Source organism: Aegilops tauschii, chromosome 5 (genome assembly GCF_002575655.3).
Source record: "Aegilops tauschii subsp. strangulata cultivar AL8/78 chromosome 5, Aet v6.0, whole genome shotgun sequence".
Classification (NCBI taxonomy): domain Eukaryota; kingdom Viridiplantae; phylum Streptophyta; class Magnoliopsida; order Poales; family Poaceae; genus Aegilops; species Aegilops tauschii.
The window spans coordinates 550,464,663-550,479,071 of record NC_053039.3 but is presented as its reverse complement, the minus strand read 5'-3'; the positions used below and the strand labels follow the sequence as shown (position 1 = coordinate 550,479,071).

The 14,409-nt window shown below is 48.9% G+C and overlaps 1 protein-coding gene across 1 annotated transcript; it reads left to right on the top strand.

The window, feature by feature from the left end:
* The first annotated feature begins 436 nt into the window (after window positions 1-436).
* LOC109775380 (epoxide hydrolase 3) lies at window positions 437-5,182 on the top strand. The gene is made up of 3 exons (XM_020334130.4): window positions 437-988; window positions 4,146-4,346; window positions 4,436-5,182. Exons 1-3 carry the CDS (start codon window positions 656-658, stop codon window positions 4,916-4,918), a joined length of 1,017 nt encoding a protein of 338 aa, XP_020189719.1. The 5' UTR covers window positions 437-655; the 3' UTR covers window positions 4,919-5,182.
* Window positions 5,183-14,409: the final 9,227 nt, after the last annotated feature.

The following is a 14,409-nucleotide window of genomic DNA, read 5'->3' as shown; positions in this document are numbered from 1 at the left end:
CACGATTTGCAAGGTTGTCCTTTTGGTCAAAAACAACCCCAACGCGAAGATAGAAAATTAAGGAGCATCTAAACTCCTGGAAGGATTTTTGTTTTCCACAATCTCTTATAATCAATATGGGCATCCTCAAGATATTGAAGTAATTTTTAATACTCCACTGTATACTCGTATACTACGTCATATAGGGCGTACTCCAGCGAGAAGAATAGGAGGAAGAGCGTGGGAGCATCCGTGGAAATCCCACGAATTAAAACCTTGAAATCCACGCAATCCAACTCAAGCATACTACGCCAGACGTAGAAATCCGAGCGATCCTTCGCCGGAAAGCTGGCGAGGTCGAATCTTGTGGCGCCGCAGAGAGTTCACACGTCGCCTCGTGAGCGGTGAGCGAGTGCGTCAGGGGGCACGTCAGTCAGCAGCGGCACATTTTCAGTCTGACCCTCCCACTTCTGACGCCTCGTGTGTCTTCACACCCGAAGCCGTTCACGTGCACGTTCGTCCTTCCGGCGCCGAACAGCAGCAGCACCGGCATAAATACCACCCGGCCGCCCCGCTCCCTAAACCCACCGCAAACACAACCCAACACACACACACACACACACACACACACACACACACACATAGCTCTAGCTTGAGAGAGAGAGAGAGAGAGAGGATGGCGGGAGCGGTGAACGGCGTGGAGGCAGCTCAGGGCGGCGCGGCGGCGGCGATCAGGCACCGGACGGTGGAGGCGAACGGCATCGCGATGCACGTGGCGGAGTCCGGGCCGGAGGACGGCCCGGCGGTGCTGTTCCTGCACGGCTTCCCGGAGCTGTGGTACTCGTGGCGGCACCAGATGGCGCACCTCGCCGCGCGGGGCTACCGGTGCGTGGCGCCCGACCTGCGCGGCTACGGCGGCACGGAGGCGCCGGCCGACGTCGCGTCCTACACCGCCTTCCACGTCGTCGGCGACGCCGTCGCGCTGCTCGACGCCCTCGGCATCGGCAAGGTAAGCACGAAGCTCGTGATTCCACGTCGAGTGATTAGTTTAGTCATCATGCATCGCATCCCTCCCACGCTGCTGCTCCATCTGTGTCAGGTACGCGTCCCGTTCCGTTGGGTGCGGGTCGCGGTCCGTCACACTCTCACGAATGGAGCAGCTAGGCAGCTACCTATCCGTTCCGTTCCATCCATTGGCCCATGCATCTCGCCGTCTCTTTTTCCCACCCGTCACCGCTCGGGAATGTGGCCTACTCCAGTAGTGGCAAACGTGACCTGTTGTTCTACAGTGGTGACCTGTGAACCGTCTACTCGAAAGGAAGAAAAACCCGTGAACAGTGTGACACACAGGCAGAGTGTACTCCTTGCTCTGCTTCATAGGGTGTGTTTGGTTAGGGTGTGTTTGGTAGGGTGCATGAGGGCAAAAGTTCCCAATCCGATCCACTTTTGCTTGTTTGGTAGGGTGCATGGGCTCACCTGAGCTATGCTCATCTGATGCATAAAAGTGCCCTCAGCTATGCTCATCTCATGCACCCCAGACAGAGTGCATGGAGGCAGCTATGCTGGCCCTGACACTCGTCCCCACCGACCAGACCACGTCTAGATATGTTTATTTTTTCAAAAAGAATCAGAATTTCAAAATTTGTTTAAATTTTTGAAAAACTTTAGAATTTCAGAAAAATGAAAAAAAATTGAAATTCAAAATTCTTTAATTTTTCAAAAAAATCATAATTTCAAATTTTGTATGAATTTTCAATAAATATTTGAAATTTCAATTTTTCTAAAAAAATCATAAATGTTTGGAATTTCAAAAGGAAATCAAAATTTGTTTGAATTTTGAAAAAAAATAGAATTTTAATTTTTTATAAAATATTCAAATATTCAAATTTTGTTTAAATTTTCAAAAAAACTCGTAATTTCAAATATGTTCAAATTAAAAAAAGAATTTCAAAATTTATTTTAATTTTCCAAAAAAGTTTAGAATATCAAATTTTATTTGAATTTTCAAAATATGTTTAAATTTGTGTTACATTTTTTCGATTTTGTTCATCATTCAAAAAAAATATTCAGAATTCGAAATTGTTCAGCATGTCTAAACACATGCAGGCTGCCAAACAAAATCTCAGCTCAGCATGTATCAGCGCATACATCACTGCCAAACAACAGCAACTGCATTGACTCAGCATGTCTACACTCAGCATGTATGAGATGAGAACAACTAGGCTAGGTCCATACATGCTACCAAACACACCCATAGGGTACTTGTTTGAGTTCTCTGTTCGCATCAAGGACACACAACAATGAATGTGCATCTTCCCATGTGAAACTATGATACCATGCCGCGTCCATGCCATGTGACAGTTAGGGAACGAGAAAAAAAATACTAAGTTGTTTTCTTTGAGAATTCGATATAGTTTTCTCTTTTCAATAGAGACGGCTCGAATTTGGTTTCTCCCTCTGTTCTTAAATATAAGTCTTTTCTAAATATTTTAATATGCACTACACGAAGCGAAATAAGTGAATCTACACTTGAAACCATGTCTCCTTATGTAGTTAATATTAAAATATCTAAAAAAACAGAGAGTGTAGTTGAGAAGGTGGCCTGTTGTTTCCATGATGGTAGCGTCCAAAACGGAGAGTAAACACCCGTGAACTGTCAAGTGTGATACTAGTACAGAGCAAGCAGAGACCAGTGCATGCTCGGTTTCATGGCGAAGGTACTCTGTTTGCAACAAGGACGCAAAACAAATAAATTGGCATCTCCCCATACCATGCTTGTACCACCTGTACTGTGCTCTGTATGCCCCCTCCCAGCGTAAGCAAGCTTACTTTATTCGGCCTCGCTAAGACGCTATTAGTACTAGTCTGATTGTTTGTCATGAAAATTAGTCAGTTGTTCTGTCGTATCCATCACCGAAGCGAACCACAGTTTCTCCAAAACAAGTTTGATCCGGCAGCAAGGTTGAAAAAAGAGCACCATCAATCAAATTAACTAAAAACAAACCAACTGAATCCAATCCAATCAAATCCAATAGTTGGACATCTTTTTTATTTTTTCTATAAAGAAATATAAGAGCGTTTAGAACATTAAGTAGGGTTATAGAACAGGTGCAAAGTTTCATGTGGTAAGCTGATTTTGGACCTCTTTTATTCGCCCCTTTGTCCAAGATGATTCTGAAAAGGACAACTTCAATCTAGTGCGAGCCTACTTGTTTTCCTAGGCACCAAAAACGAGGTGAAGAGGTGCATCTTTTTTTGCCCAATGAATTGAAGCCATATATTCTCTTTTTGCTGAATTGTGTGTTGGTTGGGTCCGAGTTAGTTATGGCCGTCCATCTATCCATGCCGACGTCCCTTTTTTCTTCTTTCCACCACCAGGAATGTGACGTTCACGAGTGCGATCAACTCGAAAGCAAATCTAATTTCTTCTTTTCACTAGTTAGTATTTTCCTTCTCTTTCGTTGACAGCGCAGAGGCGGCGGCTGCTCTTCTAGTGGCGGATCTGCCACGCGATGAAAAAAGGATGCCTTGCTTGTTGTTTTGTCCTTCTGTATCTGTCAACACATGTGAAGTACCCCCTCTTCCAATTTTTGTATACACGTGAATGCATAACACGAGTTTGAGTAAATGGCGTACGTATATGGCAGCCCACGTTCGTTCGATCAACCTTTTTTTGAAAAAAAAGTATAGACAACTAGGGCTGTCAGAGGCATCTTCCAGAGTGGTGCAATGGCACGTGCTCTACACATCGTATAGTACGTACTATTAGTACGGCTGCACAGTGTGTTGGTATTATACTGTCTTGTGTCCCGGCCATGCGCGTGTATTTATTCCGTCTCGCCATTAGTGTCCCGGCCGGCAAAAAGGAGAGAAGAATAATGTGCCGATCATCACTGATGCGGTGGATAAGATTGAACAATCTGTTTTCTATTAGGACTATATCTTGGTATGATGATGGATATACATGTGCACAGTAGTACGTACAGTTGGCTCTCTCTCAACTGTGAGAACCGATATGTGGGCAGATCTATGCATGAAGGCGCCGTTGAGGACTTGGAAACTCGAATTGACAAATCAATCTGATGAGCAATAACAGATTTAATTGTCGGGTAACTGCAAATGTATTTACTGACCATGATCTGATCTGATGGATGCATGGACCCAAGGTGTTCGTGGTGGGGCACGATTGGGGCGCCATCATCGCGTGGTACCTGTGCCTCTTCCGCCCGGACCGGGTGACGGCGCTCGTCAACACCAGCGTCGCCTTCATGCGCCACGTCTTCATCCGCGCCGGCGCCGCCGCCGTCAAGACCACCGACTACTTCAACCAAGCCTACGGCCCAACCTACTACATCTGCCGCTTCCAGGTCTCTTCTTCATCTCCTCCTCTGCTCCTCTGTCTACTCTGTACCATGCATCTCTCTCCTCTGTGCTAACCAACGACGAGGTCGTGCAGGAGCCCGGGGTGGCGGAGAAGGAGTTCGCGCCGGCGCACGCGAGGCACCTGATGACGCGGATCCTGAGCGACCGCTTCAGCGAGCGCGCGGCCGGCAAGGAGCCCAAGGACGGCGGCGACGACGCCGACGTGGCGCTCCCGCCGTGGCTCACGGAGGCGGACATCGACTACTTCGCCGCGGCCTTCGAGAAGACGGGCTTCACGGGCGCCATCAACTACTACCGCAACATGGACCGGAACTGGGAGCTGGCGGCGCCGTGGGCGGACGCCAAGGTGACGGTGCCGACCAAGTTCATCGTGGGGGACGGGGACCTGACGTACCACTACGCCGGGATCCAGGACTACCTGCACAAGGGCGGGCTCAAGGCGGACGTGCCGCTGCTGGAGGAGCTGGTCGTCGTCCCCGGCGCCGGCCACTTCATCCAGCAGGAGCGGGCGCAGGAGGTCAGCGACCACATCCACGACTTCATCGCAAAGTTCTGAACACACCCAGCAGAACCCATTGGATTTGTAACGTCTGCGTGCATGCACGTGTACGGTTAGTCCGTTCGTATGAATCATCGGTCGTTTCGTGCTCTCGTTTGTTGTTCCTAGGCCTGTGGATGCATCTGTTGAGTTACCCGTGGATATTTAATGCTCTAGTCGATGGAACTGTGCCTGTGTATGTCCATGTGTTAGTCGCGTCAGAGTTCAAACAACATGGATCGTGTAAAAAAAAAGTTGTGAAACAATTGCCTGAATTTTTTATCTTTCAGACGGTTTGGCCGAACCGCTGGATTGAAATCCACCGGCTGTCCATTCTTCCTTCAGTAGGGGTCCTTCTTCCTTCCGGATGTCTCGCCCGGCCCCTACCCTCTAGCACCGACCCTCGCCACCCGCGACAAGCGGGCGCTGTCGTGCGCCGCCCTGTCTGTCATCTTCTCCATTGTGCCGCCACATAGGTCATCCCTCTAACCCCTCCTTTGGTGCCAACGCAACGACCACCCCCGCAGCCAGGATGGCGCCTGAGATATAGCGTCTACTCGCGTCGTCTGCAGCTGGCGCCGCGCGGGAACGCACACGGGCGAGGGAGGAGGGGTTTTGGTGGGCCAGGAAGGTCAGAAGCGGGCATGGGATAGGTCCGGACTCCCGAAACGATCCCCATGTTTGTCTCCGGTTTGCGGGAGAAATTGCGTCTGGACCGCCCTGCGGATCGATTCAGAATCGCGTTGGATGCTTTTGCAGTCCAGATAGTGCGGTTCGGACGGTTGCGGGTGGTCTGCAGGTCTGCTTTGATGATGCCCTTAGAGCAACTCCAACAGCCGCCTAACGCGTCGCGCGCCCATCGCCTAGTTTGGCGCGGCGGGCAGCACTTGCTCCAACAGCCGCGCTAAAATGCAGCGCGCGCGTAGCTCCAGCAGTGCGCAAAAATGTAGCGCGCGCGACTCGCCGGCGCATGTCGTATGTTGCATTTTGGACACAAAATGAATTTCAAACATTCAAAATGCAATGAACATGGCATAATATAATTTCACACAAACAAGTTGATGAATAAAAGTTCATGCCCACAAGTTCAAATTCATACCCACAAGTTCATCCAACCAAGTTCAAAATGCAAACCAAGTTCATGACACAAACGAAAGACACATCAACAATCAAGCCTCGTCCTCGTCTTCGTCCTCATCTTCCTCCGATTCATCCGACTCCTTCGAAGACGATTCTTCCTCCTCCTCTTCATCATTCTCGCGCACCGCACCACGTGAAGCTCAGACGGTGTTGGCAAGATCTTCAACGGCATCTTCATGGGAAGGTGTGTGAGGCACACCGGAAGACATTCCGCCCATGGCGGCCGGAGGTGCACCCATGCCTCCCATGAGAGACGCAAAACTCATGCCTCCCATGCCGGCCATGGCATCGGGAGGTGCTCCAAAGCCACCCATGCCTCCCATGGTCTCCATGGTAGCCCCAAAGCCACCCATGGCACCCATGCCGCCCACAGTAGCTCTGAAGCCACCCATGCCACCCATGCCACCCATGGCGCCAAGGCCACCGCCACCCATTGCACGAATCATGGCTCCTTTTTGGATCAAGACTTCTTCACGGGAAGATTGACATACTCCTTTTGCGCCTCATTGAGGATAGATGTGTCCAAGAAGAACAAGTGCTTCTCCCAATCCAACAATCTAGATCGCTCCTCCATGCTCACATTCCTCTCCTCCAAAGCCACCTTCCTCTCCTCGGCCGCCATCTGTTGGGGATCGTTGCATAAATTAAAAAATTTCTACGCATCACCAAGATCAATCTATGGAGTAACTAGCAACGAGAGAGAGGGAAGTGCATCTTCATACCGTTGAAGATCGCGAGACGGAAGCGTTACAAGAACGCGGATGAGGGAGTAGTACTCGTAGCGATTCAGATCGCGGTTGATTCCGATCCAAGCGCCGAACAACGACGCCTCCGCGTTCAACACACGTGCAGCCCGGTGACGTCTCCCGCACCTTGATCCAGCAAGGAGGAGGGAGAGGTTGAGGAAGAGGGCTCCAACAGCAGCACGACGGCGTGGTGGTGATGGAGTGGCAGTTCTCCGGCAGGGCTTCGCCAAGCTCACGCGGAGGAGGAGAGGTGTTGGGGAGGGGAGGGGCTGCACCTTGGATGTGGTGCTGCAGCCCTCCCTCTACCCCTCTATTTATAGGGAGAAGGGGGAAGGGGGCCGGCCCCTCTAGATGAGATCTAGAGGGGGGCGGCGGCCAAGGGGGAGGGGGCTTGCCCCCCAAGCAAGGGGGCGCCCCCTTTAGGGTTCCCCCCAACCCTAGGCGCATGGGCCCTAGGGGGTGTTGGAAATATGCCCTAGAGGCAATAATAAAAGGTTATTATTAGATTTCTTTGTTCATGATAATCGTCTATTATTCATGCTATAATTGTATTGTCCGGAAATCGTAATACATGTGTGAATACATAGACCACAACCTGTCCCTAGTAAGCCTCTAGTTGACTAGCTCGTTGATCAGCAGATAGTCATGGTTTCCTGACTATGGACATTGGATGTCATTGATAACGGGATCACATCATTAGGAGAATGATGTGATGGACAGGACCCAATCCTAAGCATAGCATAAAAGATCGTGTAGTTTCGTTTGCTAGAGCTTTTCCAATGTCAAGTATCTTTTCCTTAGACCATGAGATCGTGCAACTCCCGGATACCGTAGGAGTGCTTTGGGTGTGCCAAACGTCACAACGTAACTGGGTGACTATAAAGGTGCATTACGGGTATCTCCGAAAGTGTCTGTTGGGTTGGCACGGATCGAGACTGGGATTTGTCACTCCGTGTGACGGAGAGGTATCTCTGGGCCCACTCGGTAATGCATCATCATAATGAGCTCAATGTGACTAAGGCGTTAGTCACGGGATCATGCATTGCGGTACGAGTAAAGAAACTTGCCGGTAACGAGATTGAACAAGGTATTGGGATACCGACGATCGAATCTCGGGCAAGTAACATACCGATTGACAAAGGGAATTGCATACGGATTGATTGAATCCTCGACACCGTGGTTCATCCGATGAGATCATCGTGGAACATGTGGGAGCCAACATGGGTATCCAGATCTCGCTGTTGGTTATTGACCGGAGAGGCGTCTCGGTCATGTCTGCATGTCTCCCGAACCCGTAGGGTCTACACACTTAAGGTCCGGTGACGCTAGGGTTGTAGAGATATATGTATGCGGAAACCCGAAAGTTGTTCGGAGTCCCGGATGAGATCCCGGACGTCACGAGAGGTTCCGGAATGGTCCGGAGGTGAAGAATTATATATAGGAAGTCAAGTTTCGGCCACCGGGAAAGTTTCGGGGGTTACCGGTATTGTACCAGGACCACCGAAAGGGTCCCGGGGGTCCATCGGGTGGGGCCACCTGTCCCGGAGGGCCCCGTGGGCTGAAAGTGGAAGGGAACCAGCCCTTAGTGGGCTGGGGCGCCCCCCTTGGGCCTCCCCCCATGCGCCTAGGGTTGGGAACCCTAGGGGGGAGCTTCCCCCTTGCCTTGGGGGGCAAGGCACCCCTTTCCACCCCTTGGCCGCCGCCCCCCCCCAACCCTAGATGGGTTTTGGCCGCCCCCCCGCTCCCAAGGGGGCCTATATAAAGGGGGGGGAGGGAGGGCAGCAACTTACAGCCTTGGGCGCCTCCCTCCTCCCCGGCAACACCTCTCTCTCTCTCTCTCTCGCAGAAGCTCGGCGAAGCCCTGCCGGAGACCCGCTACATCCACCACCACGCCGTCGTGCTGTTGGATCTCCATCAACCTCTCCTTCCCCCTTGCTGGATCAAGAAGGAGGAGACGTCGCTGCACCGTACGTGTGTTGAACGCGGAGGTGCCGTCCGTTCGGCACTCGGTCATCGGTGATTTGGATCACGGCGAGTACGACTCCGTCATCCACGTTCATTGGAACGCTTCCGCTCGCGATCTACAAGGGTATGTAGATGCACTCCCTTCCCCTCGTTGCTAGTACACTCCATAGATGCATCTTGGTGAGCGTAGGAAAATTTCAAAATTATGCTACGATTCCCAACAGGGGGCATGGCGCCCAACCCACTTAGGGGCTGGTTCCCTTCCACCTACAGCCCATAAGGCCCTCCGGGGCAGGTGGACCCTCCCGGTGGACCGCCGAAACCCCTTCGGTGGTCCCGGTACAATACCGGTATACCCCCGAATATTTCTGGTGACCGTATGATGACATCCCATATATAAATCTTCACCTCCGGACCATTCCAGAACTCCTCGTGACGTTCGGGATCTCATCCGGGACTCCGAACAACATTCGGTAACCACATACAAATCTTCCTTATAACCCTAGCGTCCTCGAACTTTAAGTGTGTAGACCCTACGGGTTCGGGAATCATGCAAACATGACCGAGACCGCTCTCTAGCCAATAACCAACAACGGGATCCGGATACCCATGTTGGCTCCCACATGTTCCACGATGATCTCATCAGATGAACCACGATGTCGAGGATTCAAGCAATCCCGTATACAATTCCCTTTGTCAATCGGTACGTTACTTGCCCGAGATTCGATCGTCGGTATCCCAATACCTCGTTCAATCTCGTTACCGGCAAGTCACTTTACTCGTTCCGTAATGCATGATCCCGTGACTAACTACTTAGTCACATTGAGCTCATTATGATGATGCATTACCGAGTGGGCCCAGAGATACCTCTCCGTCATACGGAGTGACAAATCCCAGTCTCGATCCATGCCAACCTAACATACACTTTCAGAGATACCTGCAGTGCACCTTTATAGCCACCCAGTTACGTTGTGATGTTTGGTACACCCAAAGCATTCCTACGGTATCCAGGAGTTGCACGATCTCATGGTCTAAGGAAATGATACTTGACATTAGAAAAGCTTTAGCAAAGGAACTACACGATCTAGTGCTATGCTTAGGATTGGGTCTTGTCCATCACATCATTCTCCTAATGATGTGATCCCGTTATCAATGACATCCAATGTCCATGGTCAGGAAACCGTAACCATCTATTGATCAACGAGCTAGTCAACTAGAGGCTCACTAGGGACATGTTATGGTCTATGTGTTCACACATGTATTACGATTTCCGGATAACACAATTATAGCATGAATAATAGACAATTATCATGAACAAGGAAATATAATAATAACCATTTTATTATTGCCTCTAGGGCATATTTCCAACAGTCTCCCACTTGCACTAGAGTCAATAATCTAGTTACATTGTGATGAATCGTACACCCATAGAGTTCTCGTGTTGATCATGTTTCGCTCGTGGAAGAGGTTTAGTCAACGGATCTGCGACATTCAAATCCATATGCACTTTGCAAATATCTATGTCTCCATTTTGAACATTTTCACGAATGGAGTTGAAGCGACGCTTGATGTGCCTGGTCTTCTTGTGAAACCTGGGCTCCTTGGCAAGGGCAATAGCTCCAGTGTTGTCACAGAAGAGAGTCATCGGCCCCGATGCATTGGGAATAACTCCTAGGTCGACAATGAACTCCTTCATCCAGATTGCTTCATGTGCTGCCTCCGAGGCTGCCATGTACTCCGCTTCACATGTAGATCCCTCCACGACGCTTTGCTTGCAACTGCACCAGCTTACTGCTCCACCATTCAAAATATACACGTATCCGGTTTGTGACTTAGAGTCATCCAGATCTGTGTCGAAGCTAGCATCGACGTAACCCTTTACGACGAGCTCTTCGTCACCTCCATAAACGAGAAACATATCCTTAGTCATTTTCAGGTACTTCAGGATGTTCTTGACCGCTGTCCAGTGTTCCATGCCGGGATTACTTTGGTACCTTCCTACCAAACTTACGGCAAGGTTTACATTAGGTCTGGTACATAGCATGGCATACATAATAGACCCTAGGGCCAAGGCATAGGGGATGACACTCATCTTTTCTTTATCTTCTGCCGTGGTCGGGCATTGAGCCGTGCTTAATCTCACACCTTGCAATACAGGCAAGAACCCCTTTTTGGACTCATCCATATTGAACTTCTTCAATATCTTATCAAGGTATGTGCTTTGTGAAAGACCTATGAGGCGTCTTGATCTATCTCTATAGATCTTGATGCCTAATATGTAAGCAGCTTCTCCAAGGTCCTTCATTGAAAAACACTTATTCAAGTAGGCCTTTATGCTTTCCAAGAATTCTATATCATTTCCCATCAATAGTATGTCATCCACATATAATATGAGAAATGCTACAGAGCTCCCACTCACTTTCTTGTAAACACAGGCTTCTCCATAAGTCTGTGTAAACCCAAACGCTTTGATCATGTCATCAAAGCGAATGTTCCAACTCCGAGATGCCTGCACCAGCCCATAGATTGAGCGCTGGAGCTTGCATACCTTGTCAGCATTCTTAGGATCGACAAAACCTTCTGGCTGCATCATATACAATTCTTCCTTAAGGAAGCCGTTAAGAATGCCGTTTTGACGTCCATTTGCCATATCTCATAATCATAGAATGCGGCAATTGCTAACATGATTCGGAAGGACTTCAGCTTCGCTACGGGTGAGAAGGTCTCATCGTAGTCAACTCCTTGAACTTGTCGATAACCCTTAGCGACAAGTCGAGCTTTATAGATGGTAACATTTCCATCCGCGTCTGTCTTCTTCTTAAAGATCCATTTATTTTCTATCGCTCTCCGATCATCGGGCAAGTCTGTCAAAGTCCATACTTTGTTTTCATACATGGATCCTATCTCGGATTGCATGGCTTCAAGCCATTTGTTGGAATCTGGGCCCGCCATTGCTTCTTCATAGTTCGAAGGTTCACCGTTGTCCAACAACATGATTTCCAGGACAGGGTTGCCGTACCACTCTGGTGCGGAACGTGTCCTTTTGGACCTACGAAGTTCAGTGGTAACTTGATCATGATCGTCATCATTAACTTCCTCTCTAGTCGGTGCAGGCACCACAGAAACATTTTCTTGTGCTGCGCTACTGAGGTAGAAGGTATACCCAATGGTTTCCTTCGGGTATCCTATGAAGACGCATTTTCCGACTTGGGTTCGAGCTTTTCAGGTTGAAGTTTCTTGACATAAGCATCGCATCCCCAAACTTTCAGAAACGACAGCTTAGGTTTCTTCCCAAACCATAGTTCATACGGTGTCGTCTCAACGGATTTCGACGGAGCCCTATTTAAAGTGAATGCGGCAGTCTCTAAAGCATAACCCCAAAATGATAGCGGTAGATCGGTAAGAGACATCATAGATCGCACCATATCCAATAGAGTGCGATTACGACGTTCGGACACACCATTACGCTGAGGTGTTCCAGGGGGCGTGAGTTGTGAAACAATTCCACATTTCCTTAAGTGTGTGCCAAATTCGTGACTCAAATATTCCCCTCCACGATCTGATCGTAAGAACTTTATTTTCCTGTCACGTTGATCTCAACCTCACTCGGAAATTCCTTGAACTTTTCAAAGGTCTCGGACTTGTGTTTCATTAATTAGACATACCCATATCTACTCAAGTCATCAATGAGGGTGAGAACATAACGATAGCCACCGCGAGCCTCAACGCTCATTGGACCGCACACATCAGTATGTATGATTTCCAATAAGTTGGTTGCTCGCTCCATTGTTCCGGAGAATGGAGTCTTGGTCATTTTGCCCATGAGGCATGGTTCGCACGTGTCAAATGATTCATAATCAAGAGACTCCAAAAGTCCATCTGCATGGAGTTTCTTCATGCGTTTGACACCAATGTGACCAAGGCGGCAGTGCCATAAGTATGTGGGACTATCATTATCAACCTTACATTTCTTGGCATTCACACTATGAATATGTGTAACATCACGTTCGAGATTCATTAAGGATAAACCATTGACCAGCGGGGCATGACCATAAAACATATCTCTCATATAAATAGAACAACCATTATTCTCGGATTTAAATGAGTAGCCATCTCGCATCGAACGAGATCCAGATACAATGTTCATGCTCAAATCTGGCACTAAATAACAATTATTGAGGTTTAAAACTAATCCCGTAGGTAAATGTAGAGGTAGCGTGCCGACGGCGATCACATCGACCTTGGAACCATTCCCGACGCGCATCGTCACCACGTCCTTCGCCAGTCTCCGCTTATTCCGCATCTCCTGCTTTGAGTTACAAATATGAGCAACTGCACCGGTATCAAATACACAGGAGCTACTACGAGCGCTGGTTAGGTACACATCAATAACATGTATATCACATATACCTTTGGTATTGCCGGCCTTCTTATCCGCTAAGTACTTGGGGCAGTTCCGCTTCCAGTGACCGTTTCCCTTGCAATAAAAGCACTCAGTCTTAGGTTTGGGTCCATTCTTTGTCTTCTTTCCCGGCAGCTTGCTTACCGGGCGCGGCAACTCCCTTGCCGTCTTTCTTGAAGTTCTTCTTACCCTTGCCTTTCTTGAACTTAGTGGTCTTATTCACCATCAACACTTGATGTTCCTTTTTGATCTCCACTTCCGCTGATTTCAGCATCGAATATACCTCAGGAATGGTTTTCTCCATCCCCTGCATATTGAAGTTCATCACAAAGCTTTTGTAGCTAGGTGGAAGGAACTGAAGGATTCTATCAATGATCGCGTCATCCGGGAGATTAACTCCCAGCTGAGACAAGCGGTTGTGCAACCCAGACATTTTGAGTATGTGTTCGCTGACGGAACTATTCTCCTCCATCTTACAACTGTAGAACTTGTCGGAGACTTCATATCTCTCGACCCGGGCATGAGCTTGGAAAACCATTTTCAGCTCTTGGAACATCTCATATGCTCTGTGCCGCTCGAAACGCTTTTGGAGCCCCGGTTCTAAGCTGTAAAGCATGCCGCACTGAACCAGGGAGTAATCATCAACACGTGTTTGCCAGGCATTCATAACGTCCTGGTTTGCTGGGACGGGTGCTGCACCTAGCGGTTCTTCAAGGACATATGCTTTCTTGGCAGCTATGAGGATGATCCTCAAGTTCCGGACCCAGTCCGTATAGTTGCTACCATCGTCTTTCAGCTTGGTTTTCTCTAGGAACGCGTTGAAGTTGAGGTTAACATTAGGGTGGGCCATTTGATCTACAAGACATAGTGTAAAGATTTTAGGCTAAGTTCATGATAATTAAGTTCATCTAATCAAATTATTAATGAACTCCCACTCAGACAGACATCCCTCTAGTCATCTAAGTGATACATGATCCGAGTCAACTAGGTCGTGTCCGATCATCACGTGAGACGGACTAGTAATCATCGGTGAACATCTTCATGTTGATCGTATCTGCTATACGACTCATGTTCGACCTTTCAGTCTCTTGTGTTCCGAGGCCATGTCTGTACATGCTAGGCTCGTCAAGTCAACCTAAGTGTATTGCGTGTGTAAATCTGGCTTACACCCATTGTATGCGAACGTTAGAACCTATCACACCCGATCATAACGTGGTGCTTCGGAACAACGAACCTTCGCAACGGTGCACAGTTAG

Excerpts from the sequence above, each read along its gene's own strand:
- LOC109775380 (XM_020334130.4), top strand. The coding sequence starts at position 656 with ATGGCGGGAGCGGTGAACGGCGTGGAGGCAGCTCAGGGCGGCGCGGCG. Across the intron at positions 989-4,145 it reads ACGCCCTCGGCATCGGCAAG|GTGTTCGTGGTGGGGCACGA; the intron begins GTAAGCACGAAG and ends CATGGACCCAAG. Across the intron at positions 4,347-4,435 it reads ACTACATCTGCCGCTTCCAG|GAGCCCGGGGTGGCGGAGAA; the intron begins GTCTCTTCTTCA and ends GAGGTCGTGCAG.